Here is a 14,788-nt window from a genome sequence, read left to right as displayed (position 1 = left end):
ACGTCACCTATGCTTGTTTTCCAGAGATGCTGCCTGATCTGCTGAGCTGCTCCAGCGTTTTGTGTTTAGTTTAGTTTTAGTTTAAAGATACAGCGCGGAAGCAGGGCCTTCAGCCCACCGAGTCCACGCCGACCAGCGATCCCCATACACTGTCACTGTCCTACAGACTAGGAACCATTTACAATTTTTACCAAAGCCAAATTAACATACAAACCTGTATGTCTTTGGAGTTTGGGAGGAAACCAGAGCACTCGAGGAAAACCCAAGCAGGCACAGGGAGAACGTACAAACTCCGTACAGACAGCACCCGTAATCAGGATTGAACCCGGGTCTCTGTCGCTGTAAGACAGCAATTCTACTGCTGCGCCACCCTGCCGCCCCTGCGCAAGATTCCAGCATCTGCAGTTCCTTGTATATACATAGGTTGTTTAGTTTAGAGATACAGCAAGAAAACAAGCCACCTGGCGCACCGAGTCCATGCTGACCATCGATCACCCGTTCACACCAGTTCTAAGATATCCCACTTTGTATATCTCTCTTCATCCTAACAAGGATGAAGAACTACGAGAAATGGCTTAGAGCCACAAGCAAATAATGTTTATCTTCTCTGAAAGTTTGACTCATTAAAAAGGGAAAACGTTAAATATGAAATATAACATAAGGAATATTTAGTTCCCATTTATAGAAATCCAGCGATATATTGACAAGATATGGAGATGGTGTCCAAGATGGAGAAGGTGACGAATGAATCTAACGAGCTGGTCCTTGCTGTCTGCCTTTCCCATGTGGATCTGGGACCTAACTGGCAAAGTCTTAGGGTCCTGACTGCTCCTCCACTGTAGATATCAGGGCCTGTTGGGCAGTAAGCAAAGCCAAGCCGACAGACCGGACGTGACCTGTGGCAGCACAGAGCGGCGTAGGACACCAACAGCATCGCCAGGCCAGGCTGATGCCTACAACACCGACCCAGTGGAAATGTGGACAATCTTTGTATATTGCCTCGGTGACGTCTACTATTCGTACACTACAATTGTTGTACATTTGTACTCATTTATGATTGTGCTTATGTATAATATGATTTTACTGAACTGTATGCAAAGCAAAAAAATGTCACTGCATTTGGGTACATGTGACAATAACGTGCCATTGAACCATCGAATCAATTTGTTTCCCTTTAAATCTGTGCAAATATATTTGCCTGCAAAAGTAGTGGAATCTTAACATGATCTTTCAATTAGTAACCTCAGGATGAAGTTAAAAAATGAGAACGGTGAAATGAAGCTAATAGACATTTAACATTTGTGGCATGTTGGCTCTGCAGTAGAGTTGCTGCCTTACAGAGCTTGCAGCGCCGAAGACCCGGGTTCGATCCTGACTACAGGTGCTGTCTGTACAGAGTTTGTACGTTCTCCCCGTGACCCGCGTGGGTTTTCTCAGATATCTTCGGTTTCCTCACACACTCCAAAAACGTACAGGTTTGTAGGTTATTTGGCTTGGTACAAGTGTAAATTGTCCCTGGTGTGTGTTGGATCGTGTTAATGTGCGAGTATTGCTGGTCAGTGCGGACTCGGTGGGCCGAATGGCCTGTTTCCACGCTGTATCTCTAAACTAAACTAAAAAGCAATAATTTAGCTTAGTATAATTTAGTTTAGTTTGATTTATTGTCATGTGTACTGAGGTACAGTGAAATGCCTTTTGTTGCGTGCAGTCCAGTTCACGAAAAGACGATATACGATTACAATCGAGCCGTCCACAGTGTACAGACATAAAGGGAATAATGTAGAGTGCAAGATAAAGCCCAGTAATTAGTTAAATTACAAAGTCTCCTCATGTCTTTTAAACTATAATCTGTGTAAAACGCACGAAAGAAAATCACAACATATAGATGTGATCCTGCCAGGTCAATAGTGCAGACACAAAAGATTGCAGTTGTTGGAAATGAGTAAAACATACAGTGCAGGAGGAACGCAGCGCGCCAAGCAGCATCTGGGGAGGGAATGGACAGGTGACGATTTGGTTTGGAACTATTTAGTGCGTTAATTTTCAATTTTTTCTTCTTCGAATGATACTGTGGCGCCTTCAAGCCCACGTTGGTTTTGCATACAGCCTGTCACCGTTGGCGACTCACCAGCAGCCTCACGAGGAGGTCCAGCCGCAAGAGCCCAATAATATCTCCAAGGTCAGACGCACTAATAGCCCTCATCTGCACACGGGTTATGGTTGGTGAGAATGTAGGTAAAAGGGGCTTCTGGAATAAACGTGAGACAAGTTGTCTGGCTCAGCTAAGTGTCGTTTGTTCTTTGCTTTCTGTCGTGGGATTCAGTACATCCTACAATACTATAGAACTTTATTCATCCCAGTAGGGAAATTGGTCTGCCAACAGTCATAAAACACAACATACATGAAACATGAAATTAAATTGACGAGCAGTAGGATTGGGGATGTGGGGGGGGGGGGGAGAGGGGAGTCAGTCTACTCCACGACAGAAGGGGTAGGAGTTGTACAGTTTGATAGCCACAGGGAAGAAGGATCTCCTGTCCTGCCGGCGTTCTGTCCAGCATCTTGGTAGAACCAGTCTGTTGGTGAAGGTGCTCCTCAGATTGACCAGTGTCATGGAGAGGGTGAGCTGTATTGTCCAGGATGCCCCACAGTTTGAGGAGCATCCTCCCCTCCAAGACCACCTCCCATAAATCCATGCATTGATCATTCACGCAAACAAAATCACAACATGCAATATTTCACTTTCCCCCCCCTCTCCCTACCCATATCCAGAAAGTAATTTCCTCAAATCAAGTATTGAAGCAAATGTATATGATTAAATCATCCACCATCTAATCAAGAGGAACCTATTTTCAATTTCATGTTTCATGTATTATTTCATGTTTCATGTATTTTGTGTTTTATGACTGTTGGCAGATCCTGGGATAAATAAAGTTCTATCGTATCGTATAGTATTTTCTAAAACCATATAAAAGGTTTCCTTTCAAAAGGCAGTTCACTTTTCCGCTTTCAAACAAGTCATCTTAATCAAGGGAAGCCCAAATGTGGATGGTCATGAGATTTATGATAAAAACTACCAATATGATTACAAATTTTAATATTACAACATTTTAACTGAAGTGTCTATTTCGAAAGTATTAACCAACTAAAAGAAAGGTGATGTCCTACAATAAATATTCTAACTCTACAGAAAAACCCACCAAGTTTGGAGAGATATGGGCCAAACGTAGGTAGGTGGGACTAGCGTAGATGGAGCTCCTAGGTCAGAATGGGCAAGTTGGGCCGAAGGGCCTGTTTCCATGCTGTCGGACTAAGTAGGGAATATGTTAATGTAATTTGCTTTTACAGATTTTGTTTCCTCCTTTCTCCAAAAGAAACACAAATCTTTCTAGTTTTTATGGAAAAAGTCTTGATGCTAAGATGTCCCTTGATTTCCAGTTAATGTGCCTCTTCGACTGTGTGGCTTATTTTACAACCTTATTCAGAGGTGGGGCTAGGACAGCAATGTGTGTCTCTGCCTTGTTAAACACTGCTACACGTGATAGAATGCCACGTAATATTAGTATTCTACACATTAACTTCTTTATCGGTGTTGTTGGCTTGACAAGGATGTTTTTTCAAAGATGAAATATATTTTGAGATGAGGAGGAATTTCTTTAGTCAGAGGGTGGTGAATCTGTGGAATTCATTGCCGCAGACGGCTGTGGAGTCCAAATCAATGGATATTTTTAAGGTGGAAATTGATAGATTCGTGATTACTACGGGTGTCATGGGGTTATGAGGAGAAGGCAGGTGAATGGGGTTGAGAGGGATGGATAGATCAGCCATGATTGAATGGTGGAGTAGACTTGATGGGCCAAATGACCTAATTCTGCTCCTAAAACTTATGAACACATCCTACATTGAGCTGTATCAGATAAAAGAGCATGGTTGCAAATGGACTCATGTAAATATGACATAAAATCTCACCTGTGATTGAGCCCAACAGGATGTTGCTTTTGATGTGCTTGTATACATAATCATACGTCCGCGGTTTGAGTGGAGATCCCGTAGACAGTATCGTGTGTAGTGTCTGCAGACTGTGAGTCTCACCTCAAAGAAGGAAATTTAGACGTCAATGTTAATTTTGGATAGGACTATTAACATTCACACAAAAGTTACACTTACAAATGTTATATACTTACATGACATTAGTTAATGTACAAGTGTAAGATTTTATCATTTTTGCTGAAATGTTTCAATTTCATGAGGGGCGGCACGTGACAAAGTGGTAGAGTTGCTGCCTTACAGCGCCAGAGACCCTGGTTCGATCCTGGCTGCGGGTGCTGTCTGTATGTAGTTTGTACGATCTTCCTGTGACTGCTTGGGTTTTCTCAGGATGCTCCGGTTTCCTCCCGCATCCCCAAAGACATACAAGTTTGTTGGTTAATTGGCTTGATATTATTGTCCCGAGTGTTAATGCACAGGGGATGACTGGTTGGTGCGAACTTGGTGGACTGAAGGGCCTGTTTCCACACTGTATCTCTAAACTAAACTAAAACTAAATAAGCAATTTCTTTTCTCTTACTGATAACATAATTTGAGTTTAATTTATTGAGTTTAATTTAATGTCAAGTTCACTGAGGTACAGTGAAAAGCTTTTGTTGTGTGCTAACCAGTCAGCAGAAAGACTGATTACAATCGAGCCATCCACAGTGTACAGATACATGATAAAGGAAATAATGTGAATAACGTTTAGTGCAAGGTAAAGTCAGTAAAGTCCGATCAAAGATAGTCCGACGGTCTCCAGTGAGGTAAATAGTAGTTCAGTTCTGCTCTCTAGTTGTTGGTAGGATTGGTAGGTTGGTGGGATAATTTCACCAATTTCCTATAACATAAGTCATTCAGGTTTGTTTAGTTTGGAGATAGAGCACTTCGACTCGCCGAGACCATGCTGACCACTGCTTTATGTTCTACGCTATACCACTTTTCCCATCCACTCCCGACACACCAGGGACAATTTACAGAGTTCAATTAACCTACAAATCCACTCGTCTTTGGGAAGTGGGAGGAAACCGGAGCACCCGGAAGAAACCAACGTGGTCACAGGAAGAACGTGCAAACTCCACACAGGCAGAGCACCCGAAAGCAGGATCGAACCTGGGTCTCTGGCACTGTGAGGCAGCCGCTCTACCACTATGCTGCTGGTCATTTTGCATCCTTAACATAACAATCTTAAGTGACGCATCAATGGCCTGCAGCCTCAGAGTTGAGATCCATTTACAATGAAGCCATCTGGAAATAAAAGGTTCACAAAGTATTTAATCACACTTTAGAGAGAAGAATTGTGGTAATTAATGAATTCTAAGCAAGATGCATGCAGCTATACCGACATCTATTGAACATTATAACATCTCATCTATCTATCTGTATTACTAAAAGTCTGTTCTTGACCGGTTTTGGCCATCTGTGCTGCGATTTCCGAGAGAACGCCGCCACCTACGGCCGTCATTTTTGGCCACCTAGCTCAGAGCCCCCTTCCGCCGTATGTGTGCCGAGGACTTTTCCCGTCGATGAAAAATGACAGAGATATTAATGTTTTTACAAAATTCCCCATTCTCTCTGCTGCCCCCGCTGGAGGCAGGGGAAGGGACCATAAAACCAGGAAGTGGTGTGCCTCAATTAATCTCTGCAAGCTGGAGCTCTGTCAATTAGTCTCTGTCACTCTGAGCTCTGAATGACACTGAACAAATGTCTACAGCACTGTGAGTACCCTTAATTTGGTTTGAAAATGAAAATATAGTTAGTTTGATGAAGTAAAAAAGCACTGCCTGCAAATGGTTGTTTGGGTTGAAGTAAAAAGGCACTCTCTCTCTCTCTCTCTCTCTCTTTCTCCCCCCTCTCCTCCCCCCCTTTCCTCTCTTCCCCCCCCCCCTCCTCTCTCCCCCCCTCCTATCTCCCCCTCTCCTCTCCCCCTCCTCTCCTCTCCCCCTCTCCTCTCCTCTTCCCCCCTCTCCTCCCCCCCTCTCCTCTTCCTCCTCCCCCCCTCTCTCTCTCACCTCTTTTTCTCCCCCTCCTGCCCTCCATCCCCTCCCCCACCGTCCCTCCCCTAAACCCCCCTCCCCTCCACACACCTCTACCCTCTTCCCTCCCTCCCCCTCTCTCTCTCCCCTCCTCCCCTCCATCCCCTCCCCTCCCTCCCCCTCACCTCCACACCCCCTACCCTCTTCCCTCCACCCTCCCTCCCCCTCCCTGCTCCCCCACCTCTCCCCCTCACCCCCCTCTCAGCACCCCCCCTCTCTCTCCCCCTCACTCTCACCCTCCCTCTCTCCTCCCCCACCTTTCCCCCCTCACCCACCCTCCCTCTTATTCTCCTCTCCACCCCCCTATCCCTCTTGCCCCTCTCTCTGTGTCTCTGCCCCTTCTCTCTCTGCCCTCGCTCTCATATTTTGGCCATGGCAATCTTGGCCAATTTTCTTTCCAAATTAACACTAATTGCTTGGGGGCAATATTGAAAGTGTCATGTTTCATGATTAACACGTGGGTCTTTTATTATTAATCAAACAAAATAGTTCTATCTTTAAAAAAAATTAGTCTTGTTTGAACATCAAGGCCTTTTTTGTTTGCAATATTTCTCCTGCTTTGAAATAGGCTTTCCTGCACTCCCAATTCTTTACAGTCAAAAAAATTGATAGGCTAACCACTGATCTTTGAAAGCAAACTATTTAAAAGGACTCTCAAATGTTCCAAGAGCTGGCGGAATAAAAGCTCTCATGCTTTTTGATTTTCAACAGAAGTAGCTTCGAGATCTGTGGTGAAGTGTTTGCTAAAAGGCGAGTGAAGCTATCTGCTGTGAGAGTGAAGTTCACCCTTTTATGGCACGCCGCATGTAGTACTGATGTCCAAGTGGGTGACAGAGATTGTATCTGCACGTTTCCCAACAACAGATGCCTGCGGACTTGCGAGTGCCTTGTCCTTGCCGTGCTACGCGCTGGGAAGCAACCCAGCTGCGGCGCCACGATTTACGGAGCTGCCTTGGAAGTGTGGGGACGGGGCTGGAGGTGGTGGTACTGTCCTCAACATGCCACGTGCATGTGAAGCTTCAGCCCGACTTCCCTCTGCGCTACAAGTGACCCCTGGCAACTCCAAGGTGTGGGCTAAACCGTGATCCCTGCATGCAAGCCACAAGCAATTTCTTAAACAAAAACATTCATGACCAGTGAAGAGCATTCCAGCGAACTGCAGTTTAAACTAGCATCTACAGTTACATAGAAACATAGAAAATAGGTGCAGGAGGAGGCCATTCCTTCCTACACATATTGAAAAGTGAAGCTCGGAGTTGCTGTGTGCAAGATTTTGATGTGGCAGTGACAGATCCTTGAACTGCTGTCTCATTCCTTCACCACATGTTCTTAGGTTCATAAGTCATGGGAGCAGAAGTAGGCCATTCTGTGGAATCCATTGCCACAGTAGGCTGTGGAGGTCAAGTCAATAGATACTTTTAAGGTGGAGTTTGATAGATTCTTGATTAGTACGGATGTCAGGTGTTATGGGGAGAAGGCAGGAGAATGGGATTGTGAGGGAAAGATTGAGAGGGAAAGATTGATCAGCATTGATTGAATGGCAGAGTAGACTTTTGGGCCGAATGGCCTATTTCTGCTTCTACGGCTTATGAACATGAAATCGAGTCTACTCCGCCATTCAATCATGACTGATCCATCCTCCCTTTTTTTAACCCCATTCTTCTGCCGTCTCCCCATAACCCTTGACGCACTTACCAATCGAGTACAAACAATGTACCAATTGGTACATGTAACAATAACATGTAATGGACTCATTTTCTTCGATTAATAGGGTTCCATCAAAAGCTCCTATTTCAACTGTGTTGTGCCAACTCCTGATTTCATACGGGTCTTGAATAAAATTGTAGTTACATGCAATACACAGTGTCAAGGTGAATGCCAACTGGACAATCTCCTAATGGTTGCTACCCGACTGGGAAATTATCAGTCTGTGCAATCTAAAATGCATAAAACAGCTTTTATGCACAAATTGCACATAAAGAGATACACAAAAAGTCTGTGTTGAGGGAAGGGAATTGGGGCGGCACATTAACGCAGCTGCTGCCTCATAGCTCCAGGGACTCTGCTTCGATCCTGACCATGGGGACCGTCTGTGTGAAATTTGTATGTTCTCCTTGTGACTGAGTTGGTTTTCTCCAGCTGCTCCAGTTTCCTCGCACGCACAGGTTTGTAGATTTTTTTTTTATTACAAAAAGTCCCTAGTATGTAGGATAGTGTTAGTAAGCGGATATCGCTGTTCAGTGCAGACTTGGTGAGCCAAAGGGCCTGTTTACGCACTGTTTCTTTAAACTAAAGTAAGCATGCCGGTTTGTAGGTTAATTGACCTACACTGGTAAGACTAGGCGACCCGGTGGCGCGGCGGTTGAGTTGCTGCCTTACAGCACCAGTGACCCGGGTTCAATCCTGACTATGGGTGCTGTCTCTATGGAGTTTGCACGTTCTCCCTATGACCTTCTACACTCCAAAGACATACAAGTTTGTAGGTTAATTGGCATGGTAAAACTGTTAATTGTCTGATCACTGGTCGGTGCGGACTCAGTGGGCCGAAGGGCCAGTTTCAACGCAGTATCTCTAAACTAAACATGCAGTTTTGTAGGTTAATTGACCTCTGTAAATGGTCGCCAATGTGTAGGGAAAGTGGGATAATATATGTACTAGTGTGATCTACTGTAACTAAATTAAACTAAAAACATACAATTTCTGTGCAATAATGTGCAGAAGACGTAAGATAGAATCGCAGTGATTGCATGGGGAAAGATTTTTGGAATGATCCATACAACAGCTGTGGACATAGAAACATAGAAATTAGGTGCAGGAGTAGGCCATTCGGCCCTTCGAGCCTGCACCGCCATTCAATATGATCATGGCTGATCATCCAACTCAGTATCCCGTACCTGCCTTCTCTCCATACCCTCTGATCCCCTTAGCCACAAGGGCCACATCTAACTCCCTCTTAAATATAGCCAATGAACTGGCCTCGACTACCCTCTGTGGCAGGGAGTTCCAGAGATTCACCACTCTCTGTGTGAAAAACAGCGCTGTATATTGGGATAACAATCCATTCCAAGAAAACTTTCAAATAGTTGCTATTCATTAGTTTGATAGCTGACAGCAAATTTATTAAAAATAATGTTACGATTATTGTGACACTTCATGTCAAATTAAATCCAGGCAAATTTGAAACGCAGTCTGAAAGTGTAGTTGAAAAAGTTTGAACAATCACTTTCAAAGGAGAACTATTAGGAAATGTCTAAGGTTGTGAGAAAGGAGAAGAGTGGGAGTACCAGATAATTCTGCTGAAGGGTTGATGTTGGTACAGTGGATCAAATGCCTTTCACTTTCCTGGCAACATAATACTACATAATTCACTGCAATTCTCTTCACTACACATGGACTCTTTGTTAAGAAATCATTGGTGACCTACATGCAGGGATGACACATCCCTAAATGGTCCACAGCATGCTGGGGCCACATCTTTGTACGTTATAATTCGATAACAAAACTCAAATTCAAAAATTAGGACACCAAGTTCTTCACTCAAAGGGTGAAACAAGGTGCCAGAGGAGGTAGTGAAGGCAGGTACTTTAACAGCATTTTAAAGACAGCTGGACAGGTACATGGATGGAAAAGGTTTAGAGAAATATGGTCCAAATGCGAACAAATAGGACTAAGTTAGTCGGATTGGACGATTTGGGCCAAAGGCCTTATTTCCATGCTGTATGGCTCTATGACTCTAAATTGTGAATGCTTGTTAAAAATAAAGCAAGCTCTATGAAGAATGCATAATCAACGTTGTTTAAAAAAGGTTGAATATTTTATTTCTTGGATAAAAACATTAATAAGTATTACCTGGTTTCAGATTCTTTTCTTCCAGAACAGCCAGCCATTTTGCGCCAGTTCCAAGTATGGTAATTCTGAAGAAGATGAGATAAAAGAAAAATAATGAATATCAACTTACGAATGGCCCTCATGGATTCTGGCTACTGGACTGCGGTACTTACTTTGGCATTTTTACTAAAGCTCAAAGTACATTCTGAGTTGCTGCTGTAGAATATCACCAACTGCTTCAGATACCAAATAAAGATCGGATGTTTTTAGTTTAGATCAGTTTAGAGATACAGCGCTGAAACAACCCCTTTGACCCATCGAGTCCGCACCGACCAGCGATCCCCGCACATTAACACCATCCTACACACAATAGGGACAAATTACAACGATACCAAGCCAATTAACCTACAAACCTGTACATCTTTAGAGTCTGAGAGGAAACCAAAGATCTCGGAGAAAACCCACGCAGGTCACTGGTAGAACATACAAACTCCATACAGACAGCACCCGTTGTCAGGAATGATCCCGGGTCTCTGGCGCTGTGAGGCAGCAACTCTACCGCTATGCCACCATGCCGCCCTTGTTATTAAGGTTTCCCACTTTAGCAGAAAGGATCTTAATTCTAGGATCCATAGAACATATGCTGCACCACAAGTTCTTTATGCTGTCTGCTGAACGTGATTTTATTTTGTACACAGATACTAGTGGGTGCCTGGAATGCACTACCTGGTGGGTGCAGATACGATAGTGGCATTTTATAGATTGGGACATGGATATGCAGGGAATGGAGGGATATGGATCAAGTGCAGGCAGAGAAGATTAGTTTATCTTGACATCATGATCAGCATGGACATTGTGGGCCAAAGAGCCTTTTCCTGTGCTGTACTGTGCTATGTTCTAACTATATGGATTGCGAATTCATCAAATGCCGTGTGGTAGACTCTTTCCTCAAGAGAATGAGGTGAAATAACTTATTTTCTACAGAATCCCTCAGAGTATAGGATAGTTAAGATTCCCCTTACAAATTCAACTGGTGACATTTGGCACCCTAGCTAACCCAATGATGTGGAAAATCAAGAAAAAAATAACAGTATTCATAATCATCTCCAGGCACCGCATCGACCAAGGAGACAAATCTAATATTAAATTAAAAAGCAAACAGGCGAAACCATGAAACTCACAGTGGAAAAGTAAGGACTCTTTTCAATGACTGGGATGAGAACTTTATTAATATGGAAAAACAGGTTATTATTGCTCCAACTTTGCATATAATTACCTTTCAAGTCTGAAAACATTTACTCAATTGCATTATAAGTTCAAGGAAACTATACGAGTGAATTAAGTGATAAATTCAATCCTTTAATCAAAGTGGCCACATTTTCATCTAAGGCGGCAGATATCTTTTTTGGAGGGTACGGGATGTCACAGTCAGAAACTGAGCTGAAGCACAGATTAATCTTTCTCACAATCTTTTCCCTGAACTTCACCAGGATGCAGTTTAAAATTTATAACCCAAGAAATTACACTGTGAATAAATTATTTAAAATATGAATTGGTAATGCGGCTTCTCTTTTAAACTGATGCCTTGGATATTGCAACATGAACTGATTGCTCAGTCAAGCTATTCCTTTATATTGGCTGAAGACGCAATGCATCAATCATTTCAAACTGGCGATCATACTGCTGTGTATAACCAAGAGCTTTCGGTTCCCTGTCCCAAAGCACACGGGGAATGCAAATGTACTCACAGGGAAGAGGATATTCAAACCGTGTGGCCAAGCAGCACATCTTCAGCTATCTGATATTGTTCTACATTTTGTACACCATTGCTGAATTCTGACAAACAAACAATTCAAGTGAGTTGTTATGTAGGTCGCCTCTGTGCAACAAGGCCAAAATAAATTAAAATGAGAATCAATGACCTGATTTAGTCTGGGTACTCTGAAAAGAGACATCTATAGTTCTTAACCAACTTTAACTCCACGAAAGTTAAATCCCAACAGAAGATATGTAGAAGATAGTCGTGTTGAAGAGGCTTTTAGATAGCCTGGTAGATGTGATGGTATATGAATTATGTACCGGCAGATGAGAGTTGGTCTTGGCCTCATGCTCGGCACAGATATTGTGGGCCGAAGGGCCTGTTCATGTGCTGTACTGACCTATGTTCTAGCTGTGCGATTTGCAGATTACAAAACAGCGTGAACATTTAACTGGACTGCCAGAAAATATGCAAAGTGAAAAGCATTTATTTGTAATAGAATATAGCAAACCAAAGTAACTTGCTTAATTTAAAACAGAAAGAGGTACAATTGGAGTTCATTTCACCTGTCGACTTGACTGATGCCCCACTTGCCTTAGAATCAGAAGGTTTTGGATGCAAGACCCAGACACCGTTAAGAAATTTAAGTAAGTAATCTAGGCTTAGCCTCGAGTCCAGAGATAGATGAGGGCTGTATTTAGTTTTTGTGCTTTTCCACTTTCAAAGCTAAGTGTGCAGCAAGATTAACAGAGTGCTGGATAACGTCTGACAATTGTCAGCATTGGAAAGGGCATCGTAAGTTCAAATGGAGCAGCCACATACTTTTTCCTATTACCTCAAGTTTGGACATGGTTCTCCAAAATGTCAATACGTGTTAGCCACTGCAGAGAGATAGGTTATTGAGCAGTACAGCACATGAACAGGCCCTTCGGCCCACAATATCTGTGCCGAGCATGAGGCCAAGACCAACTCTCATCTGCCGGTACATAATCCATATACCATCACATCTACCTGGTTATCTAAAAGCCTCTTCAACACTACTATCTTCTACATATCTTCTGTTGGGATCTGAAGAAAGAGAGCAGGAGGGAATCTGGGATATGCTGCCCAAAATATTGTATCCTTGGCCACTAGGTGATCTAGAGGACTGAGAACAAACCCTAGTGCTTACTTTTACAAAAATGGCAACAACAAAAAATGAGTGGTTCATCGAATAAAATAGTAGAGTAAAATAACAAACTACTGGAGGATCTCAGCAGGTCAGGCAGCAAGTGCAGAAGGAGATGGCAGTGATGTTTCGGGTTGGGACTCTTCTTCAGAGAAGTTGTACAGACCTATGATGCAGGGTCTCAACCCAAAACATCATCAGACCATCTCACTCCGAAGATGCTGCCTGACCCGCTGAGTTCCTCCAGCAGTTTGGTTTTTACTCAAGATTCCAGCATCTGCAGTCTCTTGTGTCACTATTTAGTGGATTCTATTTGTCAGGGCAGGCGAGAGCAATGCCTCTCCTCTAAATAGTAAAGTGCTGCATCACAGTGCCAGAGACCCTGGTTCAATTCTATCCTCTGATGCTGTCTATGTGGAGTTTGCATGTTCTCCTTGAGACCGTGTGGGTTTCCTCCAGGTGCTCTGGTTTCCTCCCACATCCCAATGACGTGCGGCTTTGCACATTAACTAGCCTCTGTAAATTGCCCCAGCTCTGTAAGGATTAGATGAGAAATTGAGATAGCATCTAACGAGTTTGAAAGGGCGACCGATGGTTGACGTGGGTTGGGTGGGCCGTTTTCATGCTCTACCATTTAGTAAATCAATCAATCAAATTCCAGCAATCAACTCTAGAAGGGTTGTTTGCTGGGATTTCTCTAATTTCAACAAACTCTTGCATTCCCGCTCTCTCCGTCCCTCACCCATCTTCATCATCCAACTGTATCAGTAGCTCTCGGTATGGGCTCCTCTATATTAGCGAGACCAAGAGCAGACTGAGCGATCGTTTAGCTGACACCTACGCTCAGTCCGCCAGCACCTGCACTTCCTTCCTATGCAGTCTATCTCGACTTCTCGAACAAGGAGGGAAGAGACAGAGACTAAGACTTTTGCCTCCATCACAGTGAGGAGGTGCTTGGTGAACTCACTGTGGTGGATGTTAATTTGTGTTTATTGTATGTTTTGTTATTTATTGTTACAGTGTATGACTGCAGGCAACGTAATTTCGTTCAGACCGAAAGGTCTGAATGACAATAAAGGAATCAAATTCAAATCTAATTCAAAATCAATTCTTCGACACATTACAAGTAAATACTGCGGCACTTCATTCACTGACTTGGGGCTTAGAAATACTTTCGGAAAAAGTTTGTCCAATTAATTTAAAGCTGTAGGGTACAGCCAGAGACTGAACATTTGTGAAATATATTGAAGGATAAATGTTAAACAGAGATTCAGAATGATTTGAAACCCGAGGGATTTGAGGATTACTCTACATTGACAACCTGGATCCCACAAATTGTCACCTGCTAGTCATATTTGCTAATGACACAAAAATGACCACATCCCAATACCAGGCCACAAACAAGACCATGCTCTAAGATAACAACGTTCCTCGAGTAACAGAGAATACCGTCACTTCACTCTGACAGGAATGGAAAATGAATGATTAACTGATGTGACCTTTTCTAGTTCCAACTGCCCTGTTGTTTCCGTGAGACATGCCTCATTAGTGGCGTTAAAGTCAGTCGCAGTTAAAACCAGAAAGAGTGGCTTTAACTTGGGAGTCAACTCTGTCAGGAAAGCTAAACCCGTGGGAAATTAATTGTTAACTTTTTGATGAATGACGACTACGGTTTGAACATTTCCCGAGGCATCTCAGGTCAGCCAGCCGCAAAAAAAAAGTGATAATCAAAAAACAGCAAATGCTGGATATCTGAAATAAAAACACAAAATGCTGGTCACCACAGATCGAGCAACATCTGTGGGCAATAAAAAGTTACCGTTTCTGAACACTTCATCAAAACTGGCTACTTTTTTAAATATTTCTCAGTTTCAAAGAAAGGTCTCCGACTCAAAATGTTAATGTTTTTTCTCATTCCACAGATAATGTCTCATTAAGTGTTTCCAGCATTTTCTACTTTTTATCCAAATC

The 14,788-nt window shown here is 43.1% G+C and overlaps 1 protein-coding gene across 1 annotated transcript in view; it reads right to left on the bottom strand.

Moving 5' to 3' along the window:
• The window catches only part of aacs (acetoacetyl-CoA synthetase), a 127,902-nt gene that overhangs the window by 39,655 nt on the left and 73,459 nt on the right, over positions 1 to 14,788 (bottom strand). Inside the window, exons 11-12 of the mRNA XM_033043183.1 lie at positions 9,912 to 9,976; positions 3,970 to 4,092 (exon numbers count right to left, since the gene is read on the bottom strand). Coding sequence (XP_032899074.1) covers positions 3,970 to 4,092; positions 9,912 to 9,976 — 188 coding nt within the window. The remainder of the gene's footprint in view (positions 1 to 3,969; positions 4,093 to 9,911; positions 9,977 to 14,788) is intronic.

The sequence above is a fragment of the Amblyraja radiata genome, chromosome 25 (assembly GCF_010909765.2).
Source record: "Amblyraja radiata isolate CabotCenter1 chromosome 25, sAmbRad1.1.pri, whole genome shotgun sequence".
Taxonomy (NCBI): domain Eukaryota; kingdom Metazoa; phylum Chordata; class Chondrichthyes; order Rajiformes; family Rajidae; genus Amblyraja; species Amblyraja radiata.
The sequence above is the reverse complement of the archived record's forward strand: the minus strand, read 5'-3'. Positions and strand labels throughout refer to the sequence as shown.